The 18444-nt window shown below is 45.6% G+C and overlaps 1 protein-coding gene across 6 annotated transcripts in view; it reads left to right on the forward strand.

Annotated features, from left to right (window-relative positions):
• Positions 1–18444, forward strand: part of numa1 (nuclear mitotic apparatus protein 1) — a 113526-nt gene that overhangs the window by 55573 nt on the left and 39509 nt on the right. For all 6 annotated transcript variants that reach the window (XM_048532285.2, XM_048532282.2, XM_048532283.2 and 3 more), the window contains exons 11-15: positions 1540–1654; positions 2858–2975; positions 4721–4861; positions 6086–6208; positions 6614–9910. In XM_048532285.2, the coding sequence (XP_048388242.2) occupies positions 1540–1654; positions 2858–2975; positions 4721–4861; positions 6086–6208; positions 6614–9910 (3794 nt within the window). The remainder of the gene's footprint in view (positions 1–1539; positions 1655–2857; positions 2976–4720; positions 4862–6085; positions 6209–6613; positions 9911–18444) is intronic.

Here is an 18444-nt window from a genome sequence, read left to right on the forward strand (position 1 = left end):
CAGAGTGGTTGAGGCCCAAATAGTAAATGTTTTCAAGACGGGCATAGATATAGCCCTTTGGGGTAAAGGGGTCAAAGGGTATAGGGAAAGAACAGGGACAAGTTACTGAGATGGATGGTTGGCCATGGCCATGTTGAATGACCTACTCCAACTCCTTTTTCTATGTTTCTGTGAACCAGTTGAGATAATTTTGTGGGCCTACTTAGAGTTCTGTGGCAGTTCAAGAAGGCAGTTCACCACCAATTTCTCAAGGACAAACGGGGATGAACAGTAAATGCTGAACTGGCCGGTGACAACCCCCATCCTACAAATGAATTAAAAAAAACCTGGGTTCAGGAGTAAGAAGAATAGGAGAATGAATGAGTCCACACAATGGACTGCCCCTCTCCTGGTACGTTCATCTGGTAACTCCCCAGGTTGCGCATAAACATGGCTTGGATTTGATTGTGACTCTTTTCATGATTTTTTTTTGGTGACTTCAGTGAGTAGCACACCTACCTCTGAGTGAGACCCACTTCAGCAACCTGAGCACAAAATCTAGCGCTAGGCCAAATCTGTGGGATCATAGGCTTAAATCTCGCTGTCGCAGCTTGTGGAATTGAAAGCTGGTCTTTGTTATGATAACAATGAAATTGTCAGCACTTGTCATTAGAATGCATTTTGTTCACGAGTATCCCTTACTGAAGGATATCTGGTTTGGTCTTCACGTGACTTTAGACCCAAAGCACAGAGTTGAATCTTGCCCATCTTTAAATGATCTTGAAAAGAGTTACCTTAAACTAGTCCAGCAGTGATGCTGACATCCTGTGAGTGAATACCAAAACACACAGGTTAACACGCTGAGTCAGTAATGAGAATATTCTGCAATGTTACTTTTTTGGATGAGACACTAAACCAAGTCTTGGTTCTCAGGTCAACATGAGAGATGCTACCAGCATCATTCAAACCCTCCTGATGTTCTGTCAAATGTTTATCTTTCAGCTTAGATATTTTGGCCGTCATCTTTATCACGGTTATGGGAACTCGTATTCAAATTGGTTTCTGTGTTTCTTGCATTATAAGAGCAAATACACTTTGAAAGTATTTCATTGGCTATATAACTGCTTTGGGATAGTTCAAGATTATGAAAGATGTTGTCTAAATGGTAATTATTTCTCCCTTTCATTTATATTGGTTCTCTAAACAGGACTCGGTAAGGCTTAGGTGGGCAGCGCTCACCTGTAAGCCAGCAGGTCCTGTGTTCATACACACTGCAGAGTCTTGGGCTTGTAATCCAGTCTGACAGTTGCAGTGCAGCACTGTGTGAGAGCTGCATGGTCAGATGAGCAGCCCTCGGGGTTGGCGAGGAGAGTGGGATTACTGCATTGTGTGAGCTATAGTTGTTTTGTTGAGAATTACTGACCCTTTGAATGAGAGTGGTTAGTGCAGGTGATAGTGTTGACTTGGGAGGGGGATTGCCAACACTGGAGCTAATTGAAAGCAAGCGGAGAAGATTTACCTTCATGCTGCCACTCTGATTTCCTTGTTCTCTTTCACTAGAAACACAGATCTCAATTATGCAGCAGAAGGTTGAGCGTCTCGTGAAACTGACTGAGAAACAGACCAGTGAGGAGGATTCTGATGAACTCGGCAATATGAGGGATAAATATGAAAGGTATCCTTGCAGTCCCGAATTTTTTTTCTAAAGGCAAGAAAGCACCCAACAGCTCACAGGACCCTAATATGGTGATCAGAAGGGAGTACAAAAGTAATGTAGTATTCACAGCATGGAAAAGGGGCGTTATCTTCTCTGGTTCATGTCTTTACTCATGCATCATGCAAACTGCTTCCAACCCTCCATCTCATCCTATCATCCAATTCCTTCCTCCTCCATGTTTAATTGCTTTCCCTTTAAGATGAACACTATGGATGCATTCAGTCATTCCATGTGTAACAAGTTGTACATTGTGACCACTTTCTGGATGTGTTAAAAGTAAAAACTTCTAAATATCCCTTGAGTTTTATTGCAACTAATTGACAGTTAATGGTCTCCAGTTCTGGTCTTATGCATGAGTTGAAATATTTTCTCTATGCCTACCCTATCAACCCCTTTCATTATGTAAAAACATTGATTGCATCACTCTGCAGTCTTTTTGCTCTAGAAAAAAGAGCTTCAGCTTGTTCACTATTGCCTGATCAGTGTAACCTCTCCATACTGATATTTTTCTAGTGACTCAAGTTTGCACCTCTTCCAAGTGTCTTCACATCTCCCTTTAATATGGAGACACAGTACTCTTTGTGGCCCCATCAAGATTTTGCAGATTCAATGTAACTTCTCTGCTTTTCAATCCTAATCCTCAGACATGAAACTTGAAGCTTGATTTTTTTTTATCCTTAATTTACGACGTTTTAGTTAGTTCTTTTTGTGCAGACTGGATAACAATGAGCCATTTAGTGTATCAGTTCCCTCTTTCATCCTACTGGCTTTTAAAACCTAAAGCTTTGACTTCAGTATCTGAGTTTCTAAATGTCCAATTGTGCATCCCAATGTGGCGGTTAGTAGTAAGGAGAGTTCCTTTCAGTTATTGTGCCCTTTGCTCTGTGCTGGTATTCAGTGGCACAGTTGAGATAATGCTCGGGGCCCCTGTTTCTCCCACTTGGTCTAATGGTTGATGGATTTTATTTACAGTTTTGTTTTCTTTGGTTCCTGGCATTGGGGGCAGTTGTGGGGTAGCGGGGGAGGTTTTGACGAAAATGTCATAGGCTTCCACCTTTCGATCTCTGCAGTGCCTTTTGGAGGTATCTTTATTTTGCTGTTGGTTTGCTTATGTATTTTTTTGAGTGCTCTAACCACTGAAAACCTTCCCCTTCTACCCAGTTTGTTAAATCGACTGCGTGACGTTCAGAAGCAGTGCCAGGATCTGAAAACTGAGAAAAACCAAACAGAAAGAAAAATTGATAAGCTTGAAGAAGAAAATGGAGATCTTTCATACAAGGTATAATTTTTAGTTTTTGTGCTAGTGTTTCCTGATTCTTGAAAGAGGTGTCTATTGGGTGGATCTATTGCTGCCATGCATTTTTAAGACTTGTGCCTTCGTGGAAGTAGAAGATTAAAAAAAGATGCATTCCAAAGCCTCTTCCACAATTTCAGAGCATCCCCAAGTACTTTTGTACCCAGTAAAGGACATTTGAAATATTATAATGTAGAAAATTACAGCACCTTCCAAATCCATGCTCAAGACATAATTGAAGTCTAAGTCAGCAGATGTGTAGGAATATCATCAGCAGAGTGTACCCCTCTGAGCCATTCATCATCCCGACTTGGAAATATATCACTGTTCCTTCAGTGCTGCTGAGTCAAAATTCTGGAATGCTCTACCTTAGGCACATGGAGTGGAGAAGTTCAAGAAGGCAGCTAACTCCCACCTTCTCAGTGGCAATTAGGAATGGGCAATAAATGCTGTTCCAGCCAGTAACGCACATGTCCAAAAATACATTTTCAAAAAAGTAAATTAGTCTTTAACTGAGTTGAGAAAGGATTTATGGTGCGGGGGAGAAAGACTTCAGATCTATTCCTCCTGTCAGACAAACTAGTTAGGAGCAGGAGTAATCAATCCACTAAGTCCCTTGAGCCTGCTCTGCCTCTGAGTGAAGCCACATAGAGCACCACAACCTGCATGTTTCACTCCAGGTTGTGCACCATACTGAATTGGAGCAATATCGGTGTTACTCAAATATTACAGGGTCAAAATCCTTGAAATTCCTTCCTGACCGCACTGTAGGTTGCATTGGTTCAAAAATACAGCTCACCACCTTCTGAAGGGCTGTTCGAGGTAGTTGATAAATGCTGACCTGGCCAGCAATGTACATATCCCAGTCAAGAATGAAAAATGCACAGTCCTGATGTGTTTGTCAGTCTGCTTCTCATTTTAATGTCAGCTTGGCTCAGTTATAACCCACCAGTATTTGGTGTCTGAAAGGGTCATGGGTTCTAGTCCCACTGTAAAGGCTAGAACACGTAGTTCAGACAGATGCTGTAGTGCAGTGCTGAGAGTGTGGACACTAGCAGGTGAATTTGTCACTTGTGAGACTTTGTTGCAGATTAATGCAGAGTCTGCCTGCTTCATTGTGAAAGTTTAATTTAGTGATGTGATGTGTCAGCATATTTAAAGTATTTTTATTTAGTGTTAACTGCTTATGTTTGCAGATAGAGTTTGATTGATTCAGCAGTTGACAAGGTTTTCTTTATGGTGATTAGGATTCATTGTGTGCTGAAGTGGTAATCAGTTTTGCGACTTCAGTCAGTGCTCACAATTACTTTTACATTGTTCACTGTTCTGGCAGGTTGAGAGATATTTGAAACAAAAGCAAAAAGTGCTGGGGAAATTTGACCAATCTGGCAGCACTTGTTGAGAGAAAGGAGAGTTCATGTTTTGAGTCAAAGATCCTTCTTCAGAATTGTTCTGTGTAACCAAGTGTACCTTGTTTTTGGCACCCAAAATCCTCCATATCAATTTTCTGATTGTGGGCTGATTAGTTGTCATCATTTGACAACTCTGTCATCGCTTGTTGATCCTGGGAGACCTCAGCATTATATCCTTTGGCAGAGGTGAATAGTCACTGGTTTGATAAAGAATTGGTATTTTGTTGCCCCTCCCAGTTAATGACAAAGTCAGTCATCCCCCGGTCAGCAGATGTCTTGGGAGTGTAGTGAGACTGTTCTGTGTGTCTTATGCCACAGGTTCGTGACTTGAGCAGTCGTCTGGCCCAGTCCCAGAAGGCACTGAATGAGCTAGCAGATGAGCACGAGACAGCTGTACCCCTTTGGGAAGAAAAGCAGAAGCAGCTGGAGAGTGACCTTTGTATCACACTCTCAGACAAGGTAAGAATTATTTACAACAGTGGAATCTGAACAGTCCTGGGGAGGTGGTGGTAGGAAGCGAGCAGTTATTCTTAAAGTATAACTAGAAGTAGTGATAAAATAGTATATAGGTTGCAGTATTAGAGAATACCAGGTTTTGAAAAATTAAATTGAGGCAATGAATCATATAAATAAAGTGTGTGTTGATTTTAGCTTAGCTGAAATGTGATGTGATGCGAGTGCTTAAAATGGTTCAATAGGGTAGAAAGGGAAATGTTTCGAGACCAAGGAGCATTACCTTTAAATTTTTAATTATTAATAATTAAATTTTATAATTAATTTAAACTTAAAAGTTTAAGGATGATATCAGGGCGCACGTTTTCACACAGAGGAGTGGAAGTCTGGAATTCTCTTCCCAGAGTGGCTGTGAAAGCTGGGACTCAGCTGGAGGTCTTTTGAGACAGAAACAATAGATTTCTAATGAGGAGTACAGAACTATTTCCCATTTTTGATTGTCCGCTTTCTACACTCAACCATTCCCTCAAGCATCAGAGTGTGGCCATTTGCTTTGCTTCCTGTTTCTGGATTCTTGCTGCGCTAGACACTCACCTACAGCACAGCATCTGTAGTAGTGACAAAAACAAAGTTGTTGGAAAAGCTCAGCTGGTTTACTTTTAGTTTTTGTCTGTAGTAGTGCTTTCTTTGAGTGTGAAGTGAGTTGAAATCCAAATCGAGGTGTAGATAAGGCAGTCTGTTTCTCTCTCCATAATATTCTCCAGCCTCTCAAACTACCAATTTGGCTTTTTGTGCATTCCTGACCTCAATTTCTTTGCAATTGGTGGCTGTGTCTGCAGATGCCGAGGCTGAATACTTGGAGCCACCTCTCTCTTATCCTTCTAAGCCGATCCTTAAAACCTGCCTTTCTGACAAAACATCTATCATCCACTGTAATATTTTTGCATGTGGTTCTGTTTTGATGAAGCTTCTATACTCTTCTATGAATTGTTCAATATTTTAAAGATGCTGTGTGAGTGTAGTTTGCCACCTCCTGTTCTGATGAAAAGTATTGAGGATGTGAAAAATGTGATATAAGTGTATAGTTATTTAAGGAATCACCTGAGTTCAGTCATGACTTTTGTTTTCTGTTTTCTTAGGATGCAGTGTTATTGGGTGCTACACTTTTCTGGGGCTAATCTTTAGTTTTTAAATGTTTCCTTTTTTGGGTTTTTCTTTGGTACTTAACAGAAATTGTTGGAAGAAAAAGTACAAATCCTGGAAGGAAAAGTCTCCTTAATGGAGGATCAGCTGAAGGCAGCTGGGGAAAGTTCCACTGAGATGAAAGGAGAGGTCATGGGTGACATTCTCCAGGTAAGTTGCTTCGTACAAAACCTGAGAAATTGTGCTGCATGAAGTCACCGAATCATAGAATTATGACAGAACAGTTTTTGGTGACAAACCTGTAGCATTTTGAAAGACTTCCATTGAAGAAAAACTTCAAATTTTTGGGGGATAATTCCAGATATCCATGATCCTTTGTGTGAAGGAGTGCTTCCTGACATTACCCCACATGATGGTCTAGCTAATTAAGATGCTGCCTTCCTTCCGCATTGGCAGTTGCACCCCAGCTGCAGAAGTAATATCTATCTGTACCCTATCTAACCATTTTAAACATCTTAATTAGATCATCCCTTAATCTATTATTTGAAGGAATGCAATCAGTTAAAGCTTTGCCTTGTTTGACTTATTCCATCTCCTGATCTTCTGTTATTGCAGTTGGAGGCTCTTAAAACAGAAGTATCACAGCTGACGGCCAAAACTGCAGAACTAGAGCAAGAAAGCTCCCTTCACAAAGATGAGAAAAGCCAACTGGCCGAGACGATTCGTAGCCTCGAGCAGTCCTTCGATGAACTGGTCGAACAGAAGGATCAGCTGGAGCAAGCTGCCCGGGTTCAGGAAGATAGGCTCACTGGGCAGCTGGATGCATTGAATGTGGAGATCATGAAGCTGAACAATTCTTTGATGCAAAAGGACCTGGAATTGGAAGAGGAGAAGAAACTGAGGCGCCAGCTGGCTGATGATTCTCAAAGCAAAGAGAGAGCAGCCCAGCAAACCATCCTCGATCTTAACTCCAAGGTAGAGACACTCAGCGAAGCCCTACGGACAAAAGAAGAAGCACTGCAAACGCTCGAAAAAGAGGTGGGCACTGAGCGAGAGAGCATGGCACAGAAAGTGGCCACCCTGAAGGAAGAATCCCAGAAGATCAATAACGAGAAGGCTGCCATTATCTCTCAGTATGAGACATTAAAGGCTGAGAAGGAGGCTGAACTGAACCTGGTCACTCAAGAGATTCAGGTTTTGAAAAGTAACCAGTTGGAAATGGAAAATCTAAGGAGCGAGAGGGACACATTATCACAGAAGGTGCAAGAGTTGAGCTCTGAGGTTGCAGAGGCAGTCTCCAAAAACCAGAGCCTCCAGTTGGCCTGTGAAGCCCACAGTCAGAGTCATGCTGAAGAGGTTGCAGCTCTTAAGATGAGGTTGCAGGAGACAGAAGACGCATTGCAGGAGCATAAGAGCAGATTGGCAGGTCTTGGTGCAAGCACTCAAAATGTAAAGAGCCTACAGGAGCAGCTCAGTTCCCTGCAAGGGACAGTAGAAGCATTAGAAAATGAGAAGAAACAATGGGAAGAGGGAAACACCCTAGAAGCTGAGCGTTATTCACGACTGGCAAATGAAGTGAATGGGCTTACAGAGGAACGTAATCAGGCTAGAGCCCAGTTAGCTGAAGAATTAAAACGTCAGGAGGTGGTTGGGGCTGAAATGAAGCAGACCGTAGATGAACAGATGGAAAGGTGCAGCATGCTACAGAGTGAGCTTTCTGATTCCCTGAGGATGGTTGAGGAGAAAGAGAAGGAAGAAGTGAGGCTTCATGAAACCATCGCATGTTGGAAGGAAAAGTTTGAAGTGATTCAACAAAAACAAGCTCAGGGAGATGAGGTTATTGCGTGTTTAAAGGAAGAACGGGAGAAAGTCCAAGCTGAGCTGCTGAAAGAAAAGGCCAAGAGTAATGGGCTTGAGGCGAGGATAAACCAGTTGAATAATGAGGAAGAAAGCAAGGCCTCGGCACTGGAGAAGGAACTTTGCAATGCGCTGTCAAAAATTAGGGAAAAAGAAACTTTGAGAGACCAGGCTCAGGCTGAGATGTTGACCTGGCAGGAGAAGTTTGAGATTGCTCAGAAGGAAGCATCTCGGCACCTGTCACAGGTGGAGGCGGAGGCCAGGCGAAACTCGCATGAGCGAGACCAAATACAGAAGGAGCTGAATGAGGCAAGGGAAAAGGTGGCTCTCCTTGAGGAGCGGGTCACCCAGAGTGGCAGTGAGCAACAGGACCAAATCTCGAAGCTGGAGGCTGATCTTGCCAAAGCACGACAAGTGGCAAGAGAGGATGCAGCACATAGCAAGGAGCTTCGCGCAGAGGTTGGAACATTGCGCAGCCAGCTGGCAGAGCTGAAGAAATCCCAGTCCGAGGGCCTGGCCAGGGTGGAGGAAGAGCGGCACAAACTGTCCAAGGAAAAAGATGCAGCCAAGGTAGAACTGGAGGCTGAGAGGGCGAGCAAGCTTGAGGTGGAGGCTAGGTTGCAGCAGTCTCTGAGTGAGCAGCAGGAACGCCTCGTGGCTCTGCAGAGTGAAGTCGCTAGTGCCCGCACCGCCAGAGAGGAAGTGGAGACCAAGGAGAAACTGATGAGGGGTGAAATTGAGAAATGGCAGGAGCAGAGCAGACACCAGCAAGCCAAGGTTAATGAACTCCAAACAGAGGTATCAACCATGAAAAGCATGAAGGAGAAGATAATCAGCCAGGAAAGGGAGATGTTGCGTTATGCAGAGGTCTTGAGTAAGAAGGAGGAGGAGTTAAGTGTGTTTGGGTCCAAACTGGCAGCAGGTGATGAGGCAGTCCGACAGCACAAGCAGCGAATGGACTCTGTTGAAAAGGAGCTCTCTGCATTCCGCAACCTTTGCCAAGAAAGGCTGAGCAATATTGAGGCATTGAAATCACAAATAGCTGAACTGGAGCTGAAGTGTGAAGGACAACAGGGCATCATTGCCCAGCTGGAGACTGAGAAAACAGCGCAAGGTTCTCACAGCCTTGAGCACGTGACAGCGCTACAGGGAGAACTGGCGTTAGTCCGTGGCTTGCTGAAGGAGAAAGAGTCGGTGGAAAGGGCCTTGAAGGAAAAAGTGTCCCTGCACCTGGAAGAACTTGCGAAGCAAAAGGAAAAGGTTCACGCCCTTGAGCTGGAAATCCCAGCCTGGCAGCTGAAATCCTCAGAAGAGCAGAAAGAAAGTGCGAAGCTGAGAGATAAGGTGGCAGCACAAGCAGAAGCATGCAGGAAGCTACAGGAAACCATGGATGCTTTGAGGGCAGAGCAAGCCTCTGAGGCACAAAAGAGACACTCGACGGAAGAAGCTACAAAGCTCCATAATGCATCCCTTAAAATGGAGATTGCTGCTCAAAAACAGGCAGCTGAAAGGCTTCAGGAGGAACTAGCTGCTCGGAGACTAGCAGAAGCAACACTAGAACGCCAGGCACAAACAGACAGAGAACGAAGTGCCCAGATGGAACAGGAGTTGCTCCAGTTGCATGGCCAGTTGGGAGAGGTCCAATCTGCAATGCGGGCGGCTGAGTCACAGCACCAGGAAGAGCTTGAGCAGCAGAAGAAGCTGCTGAATGAGTTGAAGGCAGAGACCAGGCAGCTGTCATCTTTGAAGGAGCGCTGTAAGGAGCAAGAGCAGGAGATACAGCGACTCCAGCAGAGTAGCAACCAGCTGAGCTCTGAATCTGTCTTGGCCCGTGGGAGACTGGAGGCTGAGCTGGCCAAGGCCAGGGAGGCACATGCCAAAGAGCTGAACCACCTGAAATCTTGCCATGCTGAGCAGGAGGCTGCAAGCAAAGCAAAGGAAGATGAGAGCCGGAAAAGAGTGGAAGAAGCAACCAGCAAGTATGAGAAAGCGAAACTCATGGTCCTGGATGAGCGACGCAGGTTTCAAGATGAGCAGCAAAAGCTGAATGCACAGGTAAATAGTTGTTCTGTATTAAACTGAAACAACAAGATTTTTAGACAACTTAACAGTATGTGCAATGAAGTTGTCTTCTCTTGTGGGAGAATCCAGGAGCAGAGGGGTATTATCTCAGAATAAAGGGTTGCACGTTCATGACAAATGAGGAATTCAGTCTCCAGAATAGAATTCCACAGGTTCACTTTCTCACAGAGAGCTGTCACAGGTCTTTAAGTACAGTCAAGGCTGAGATAGATTTTTAATCAATAACAGAATTGAGGTCTGTGGGGAAAAGGCAGGAGACTGGACTTGAGGATTGTCAGATCAGCCATGATTCTCATTGGTCTGCTCCTACATATTAAAGTCTGAAACTAAATCTGTTTATTTTCCTTCTCTAATCAAGCTCTCTATTCTTGCAACCTCCTTCTTAAATTTTAAAAGTTTTGTTTGTACTGCTTTCCAAATGCATTACATGACATGTTTGCCCACTTGACCAGTGTGGTTTTATTCTCTTGTTTGTGTCTTTTGGCAAAGTGGCTAACCTCACGTTTTTTCACATTACACCCCATTTGCCATGTTGTTGCCTGTCATCCCTGTTTCACCTCACAAACTATAATAAATACAGTCCACATTAATACATGGGGGAAGAAATGGCATGGTGATCATGTCACTTGACTGTTCATGCAGAGATCTTGGCACTGGGGACGTGAGAGCAATTGCCACTTGATTTTAAATCCCATCAATAAATCTACCATTGGAGAGTTAGATTCAATGACAACAGACTGTCGATGTTGCAAAAGTCATCTGGTTCGCAAATGTTCTTTAAGGAAAGAAATCTGTTCTTACCTGGTCTGGTCTCGGTGACTCCAGACCCACAGCAGTGTGCTTGATTCTTCCCTCTGAAGTGGTTTATCAAGCCACTCAGTTCAAGGGTAATTAGTAATGGGCGTATGGTTTTACCAGCGACACTCTCGCCCCAAGAAAGAATGTGTTTTTTAAAAGAAACACAATCAGTTAATATAATAATTCTGTTGCAGGAAGTCGCAAGTCAAGTTCTGTCAATTAGAGTACCTGCCCATTATCCCTACTGTTCATCTCAAAAACCATTTAATGAAGAACCACACAACAGCTGTTAGCCAAGTTAGAGCTCCTGACTAAAACAGACAGTAGCAACAGAGTTGGCTGAATGGCAGGGAAGGAGAGTAATTGTGGGTTTTTTCAGACTGCGGGAATGTTTATAGTGAAGTAATCCAGGGGTTGGGACCTTGCTGCAGATGTTGGCTTGCTCATCAAGCTGGTTGATTATCATATGGACATTTCGTCACCACGCTAGGTATAACATCATTAGTGCACCCTCAGATGAAGTGATGTTGTTCTACTCTGCGATAACAAAGTGTGAAGCTGGGTGAACACAGCAGGCCAAGCAGCATCTCAGGAGCACAAAAGCTGATGTTTCGGGCCTAGACCCTTCATCGGAGAGGTCTCTGATGAAGGGTCTAGGCCCGAAACCTCAGCTTTTGTGCTCCTGAGATGCTCCTTGGCCTGCTATGTTCATCCAGCTTCACACTTTGTTATCTTGCATTCACCAGCATCTGCAGTACCTATTATCTTTGTTCGACTCTGCTTGGTGTTTATGTGATCAGGTCTGTTAAGTTGGGTTGTTTCATTTCTGGTTCTGTTCTGCATCAATTTGTATATGGAGTCAAATTCCACGTGTAATGCAAGCAACAAACGGGTTGAAAACCAGGCCTCCAGGATTTCCAAGAGCTCTAGAATTCTGAGAATAACCAGGTCAGACCACATGAAAATGAAACCAGAAGGCTCCAACAGCACCACCCCCCTCAACCCCTTTTCTACAGCCTACCCAAAATACACGAACCAGACATCCACCTCAGACCCATTGTCTCCCTACCAGGCGCACCTACACACAAACTGGCCAAGGACCTAGAACAGACTGAAACACCTGGTTGATGTATCACTCACCCTATTCTATCCACTCAACCTAAGAAGTCCTTAACAATCTCAAGAGCATTAAAATCGACAATGACAAGATTATGTTCTCCTTTGACGCCACAGAACTATCCACGTACGTTGACATACCACAAAGCTAAGAAACACTTGCTACGTTACTGGATGCAGCAGGAATGCAGACTCCAGACAGTTCCGTCTTTCCATATGCCTCATCCACACTTCATTTTTAATGGCAAAATATACAAACAAATCAATGGCACACCTATGGGGTCACATATCTCAGGACGGACTTCAGGAGGCCCGCATGCAAAGACTGGACTGCACTATGCTCCCCTTCATACAACCAAAGCTGTGGACCCAATATGTGGATGACACATTTGTTAGCGTTAAACACACCAAGTTACAAGAGACATGTCTTCTCATCAACAATGTTTTCACTGCGATCAAATTTATGAGAGAAAAGGAAGACAACGATCAACTTCTGTTTCTAGATGTCGGAGTAGAATGAATGATCAATGGGGAGTTCCCAACCACAGTATATAGGAAGGCAACTCACACTGACCAAATCCTCAATTTCCACAGCAATCACCCCACTGTCCGCAAACAAAGTTGTTTGGACACTGCTCAAACGGGCCACAACTTGCTGCAGCACGCCAGAACTATGCAATGAGGAGGACCACCTGTGAAAGGTTTTTGCTAACCACAGATATCACAACAACTTCATCCGCAGGTGCCTACTAGATGGATAACACCAAGAGGATGCAATAAGACCCAATACACTGACCAGATTACCCAAGATCAAGAATTTCACTGCTATCAAATTTACGAGAGAAAAGGAAGACAACGATCAACTTCCGTTTCTAGATGTCAGAGTAGAATGAATGATCAATGGGTGCTATAATTTTGGGCCAATGAATTTGGGCGGCACGATGACTCAGTGGCTAGCACTGCAGCCTCACAGCGTCAGGGACCCGGGTTCGATTCCAGCCTCAGGCGACTGTCTGTGTGGAGTTTGCACATTCTCCCCGTTTCTGCGTGGGTTTCCTCCCACAGTCCAAGATGTGCAGGCTAAGTGGATTGGCCATGGGAAATTGCCCGTAGTGTTCAGGGTGTGTGGGTTATAGGGGGATGGTTTGGGTGGGATGCTTCAAGGGGCGGTGTGGACTTGTTGGGCCAAAGGGCCTGTTTCCACACTGTAGGGAATTTAAAAAAAAATCAGAACTGACAACGAGACTCCTACGACCACCAGGAATCATGGTAGCACACAAACGCACGGCCACACTAAAACAAACTCACAAGGACCAAAGACCCCGTACCCATGACATTCAGGACCAACACAGTTTCCAGAATGCTTTGCAACGTACATTACATCAGCCAGACTGGAAGGAAACTAGCCATCAGGATACACTAACACCAGCTAACAGCAAAACAACATGACAAACTTTCTGATGAAGGGTCTAGGCCCGAAACGTCAGCTTTTGTGCTCCTGAGATGCTGCTTGGCCTGCTGTGTTCATCCAGCCTCACATTTTATTATCTTGGATTCTCCAGCGTCTGCAGTTCCCATTATCTCTGATGACAAACTTTCCCTCATCTCAGCGTGTTCGGACAATGAAGGCCATCAATTTAACTGTGACAACATGTCTCAGCCAACCACAGACACGCATGGGAATTCCAAGATGCCTGGTTTTCGACCTGTAATGCAATCAACAAACATGTGGAATTAGGCCCCATGTACAAACCCATGTAGAACAGAACTGGAAATGACACAACCCAACTTAACAGACTGGATCATATAAAAACCACGCTATAAGTAGAAGAACATTGCTTCATCGGAGGCTGCATTGATGATCTTACCTAGCGTGGTGATGAAATGTCTGAACCATAACCAGCCAGCTTGGTAACCAAACCAACAATTTCAACGACAACCCGGGCTATAAATCTGTGCAAAAGCTTTAAATCTTTCTTGCTTTTCTTGATTTAATCGTGATGACGTAGACCTTTGCAATCTATACAGAAGTTGAAAGTAATGTTAACAGTGAGGAATTATGGTATTTGAAAAGGACATACAGGTTGTCAGAAAGGATAAACAGATGGCAGATAAAATTTAATTGCCAAGAAATATGAAGTAACTTGTTTTGCACGAAAATGGGAAGAGACAATATAGGTGGGTACACTTCTAAGCAGGGTGCAAGAACATAGTCTGGGTGTGTATGTGCATGAATTCAAGGTCCATAAAGTATCAGCAGATGTTAAGGGAACCATTTTAAAAAAAAGCATGCAGACACCTGGGTTTTATCAGTAGTGACTAGTGAAAAGGTAAGGTTATGTTAAAACGCATAAAACACTGGTTCAACCTCTGCTAGAGTACTGTACTCAGTTTGGGAGCATACCCCTTAGGAAGGATGTAAAGACAGGTTTGGAGTGGATGCAGAAAATATTCACTTGGCAGCGTATATATTTTGAAGTGGGGGGAGTTGCTGGCAGCAGGGTACCTGTTTCAGTCGCTGGAAGCATTCGAGCTGGAGGGCACAGATTTGAAGTAATTGACAAAAAATATAATGCAGACATGAAGGATCACCTGGGGCAGGTGAGTCTTGAATCCAGGATACCTACCCTTTCCTAGATAATAAAATGTGAGGCTGGATGAACACAGCAGGCCAAGCAGCATCTCAGGAGCACAAAAGCTGACGTTTCGGGCCCAGCCCCTTCTTCAGAGAGGGGAATGGGGTGAGGGTTCTGGAATAAATAGCAGAGAGGGGAAGGCAGACTGAAGATGGAGAGAAAAGAAGATAGGTGGAGAGGAGAGTATAGGTGGGGAGGTAGGGAGGGGATAGGTCAGTCCAGGGAAGACGGACAGGTCAAGGAGGTGGGATGAGGTTAGTAGGTAGGAGATGGGGGTGCGGCTTGGGGTGGGAGGAAGGGATGGGTGAGAGGAAGAACAGGTTAGGGAGGCAGAGACAGGCTGGACTGGTTTTGGGATGCAGTGGGTGGAGGGGAAGAGCTGGGCTGGTTTTGGGATGCGGTGGGGAAAGGGGAGATTTTGAAGCTGGTGAAGTCCACATTGATACCATTAGGCTGCAGGGTTCCCAAGCGGAATATGAGTTGCTGTTCCTGCAACTTTCGGGTGGCATCATTGTGGCACTGCAGGAGGCCCATGATGGACATGTCATCTAAAGAATGGGAGGGGGAGTGGAAATGGTTTGCAACTGGGAGGTGCAGTTGTTTATTGCGAACCGAGTGGAGGTGTTCTGCAAAGCGGTCCCCAAGCCTCTGCTTGGCAGTGGTAGTATGGCGCACTGACCTCTACATCGCTGAGGCCAAACGCCAACTCTCCGACACCACCTCCTACCGCCCCCTCGATCATGACCCCACCCCCGAGCACCAAACCATCATCTCCAACACCATTCATGACCTCATCACCTCAGGCAACCTCCCACCCACAGCCTCCAACCTCATTGTTCACCAACCCCGCACGGCCCGTTTCTATCTCCTTCCCAAAATCCACAAACCTGCCTGCCCTGGCCGACCCATTGTCTCAGCCTGTTCCTGCCCCACCGAACTCATCTCCACCTATCTGGACTCCATTTTCTCCCCTTTGGCCCAGGAACTCCCCACCTATGTCTGTGACACCACCTACGCCCTCCACCTCCTCCAGGACTTCCAGTTCCCTGGCCCCCAACACCTCCTTTTCACCGTGGACATCCAGTCCCTATACACCTGTATTCCGCATGCAGATGGCCTCAAGGCCCTCCGCTTCTTCCTGTCCCGCAGGCCCGACCAGTCCCCCTCCACCGACACCCTCATCCGCCTAGCCGAACTCGTCCTCACCCTCAACAACTTCTCTTTCGATTCCTCCCACTTCCTACAGACAAAGGGGGTGGCCATGGGCACCCGCATGGGCCCCAGCTATGCCTGCCTCTTTGTAGGTTACGTGGAACAGTCCCTGTTCCGCACCTACACAGGCCCCAAACCCCACCTCTTCCTCCGTTACATCGATGACTGTATCGGCGCCGCCTCTTGCTCCCCAGAGGAGCTCGAACAGTTCATCCACTTCACCAACACCTTCCACCCCAACCTTCAGTTCACCTGGGCCATCTCCAGCACATCCCTCACCTTCCTGGACCTCTCAGTCTCCATCTCAGGCAACCAGCTTGTAACTGATGTCTATTTCGAGCCCACCGACTCCCACAGCTACCTAGAATACACCTCGTCCCACCCACCCTCCTGCAAAAATTCCATGCCCTATTCCCAATTCCTCCGCCTCCGCCGCATCTGCTCCCACGATGAGGCATTTCACTCCCGCACATCCCAGATGTCCAAGTTCTTCAAGGACCACAACTTTGCCCCCACAGTGGTTGAGAACGTCCTTGACCACGTCTCCCGCATTTCCCGCAACACACCCCTCACACCCCGCCCCCGCCACAACCGCCCAAAGAGGATCCCCCTCGTTCTCACACTCCACCCCACCAACCTCCAGATACAACGCATCATCCTCCGACACTTCCGCCATCTACAATCCGACCCCACCACCCAAGACATTTTTCCATCCCCACCCTTGTTTGCTTTCCGGAGAGACCACTCTCTCTGTGACTCCCTTGTTTGCTCCACACTGCCTCCCAACCCCACCACACCCAGCATCTTCCCCTGCAACCGCAGGAAATGCTACACTTGCCCCCACGCCTCCTCCCTCACCCCTATCCCAGGTCCCAAGATGACTTTCCATATTAAGCAGAGGTTCACCTGCACATCTGCCAATGTGGTATACTGTATCCATTGTACCCGGTGTGGCTTCCTCTACATTAGGGAAACAAAGCGGAGGCTTGGGGACCGCTTTGCAGAACTCCTCCGCTTGGTTCGCAATAAACAACTGCACCTCCCAGTCACAAACCATTTCCACTCCCCCTCCCATTCTTTAGATGACATGTCCATCATGGGCCTCCTGCAGTGCCACAATGTTGCCACCCGAAGGTTGCGGGAACAGAAACTCATATTCTGCTTGGGAACCCTGCAGCCCAATGGTATCAATGTGGACTTCACCAGCTTCAAAATCTCCCCTATCCCCACCGCATCCCAAAACCAGCCCAGCTCTTCCCCTCCACCCACTGCATCCCAAAACCAGTCCAGCCTGTCTCTGCCTCCCTAACCTGCTCTTCCTCTCACCCATCCCTTCCTCCCACCCCAAGCCGCACCTCCATCTCCTACCTACTAACCTCATCCCACCTCCTTGACCTGTCCGTCTTCCCTGGACTGACCTATCCCCTCCCTACCTCCCCACCTATACTCTCCTCTCCACCTATCTTCTTTTCTCTCCATCTTAGGTCCGCCTCCCCCTCTCTCCCTATTTATTCCAGAACCCTCACCCCATCCCCCTCTCTGATGAAGGGTCTAGGCCCGAAACGTCAGCTTTTGTGCTCCTGAGATGCTGCTTGGCCTGCTGTGTTCATCCAGCCTCACATTTTATTATCTTGGATTCTCCAGCATCTGCAGTTCCCATTATCACTCGCACTACCTACCCTTTCTTCTTTCCTCTGCATTTCTGGTCTGTAGAAATCAAACACAACTGTATATTTTAGTCAAGATAGTAGGAACTGCCGATGCTGGGCAGTCTGAGATAACACAGTGTGAAGCTGGATGAACACAGCAGGCCACACAGCATCTTCTGGCCAACCTCTTCAGGGTTGTTAGACATTTCCAGAGCAGGTGGGATCTTCTGGTCCGGGGAAGAGAAGACGGACAGACGGACCCACCTGAACAGCTTTGGCAAAGCAGCTGTGGCAATTTTCATCTATTATCCACTCTACTAAATCATCTGTATTTCCAGTTGTTTAACATATATGCAGCGACACTCTCATCAGTTGAATATCTTCAAGCTCTTCAGTCAGGAAAAGACGGTATGGATAAAGATACGTTATTTCCACTGACTGGGGATTCTGGAGCTGGGGGCATAGTCTAAGACTTCGGGCTGGACCATTCAGGAGAGATGTTAGTAAGCACTTGTACATACAGAATGATCGCTATTTGAGACACTTCCACAAACAGGAGTGGATGCTGAATCAGTTGATGATGTTAAATTTGCGGTAAATTAATCTTTGTTAAGCAAAGATATTAAGAGAGATGCACCAAAGGAGTTAGGCCACAGAACAATAATGATCTCATTGGCTATGGAACAGGCTCAAGAGGCTAAATAGCCTGCTCCTTTTCTTATATTCCTCTCACCTATTCTTAATTATAGGCTCAGGATTTCTCAACAAAAAATATTATTAGCCCTTGTTAACCTTAAATAGTGGTGTTACGTGCAATTGTCCAATCTAGAACAGCATTCCCAGAGTTGAGAACAATGCATGGTTATAGTACTAACACAAATTTTATTTGAAGTCCTGGGATGAAAACCAAGTCAGATCCTGGAGGTTTGTCACTCTTTTCACCTGCCACCACTGTGTTTTCCTTATTTGGGTTCATATTGATGAATAACTGTCCCGATTCAGTTTTAATTTGCTTGCTGCATGTTGTGAGTTTAGTTAACTTCTAACTCTCCAAGATGACCAACAAGTGAATCTCTGGAAGCATCAAACACATCTT

Source organism: Stegostoma tigrinum, chromosome 6 (assembly GCF_030684315.1).
Source record: "Stegostoma tigrinum isolate sSteTig4 chromosome 6, sSteTig4.hap1, whole genome shotgun sequence".
Classification (NCBI taxonomy): domain Eukaryota; kingdom Metazoa; phylum Chordata; class Chondrichthyes; order Orectolobiformes; family Stegostomatidae; genus Stegostoma; species Stegostoma tigrinum.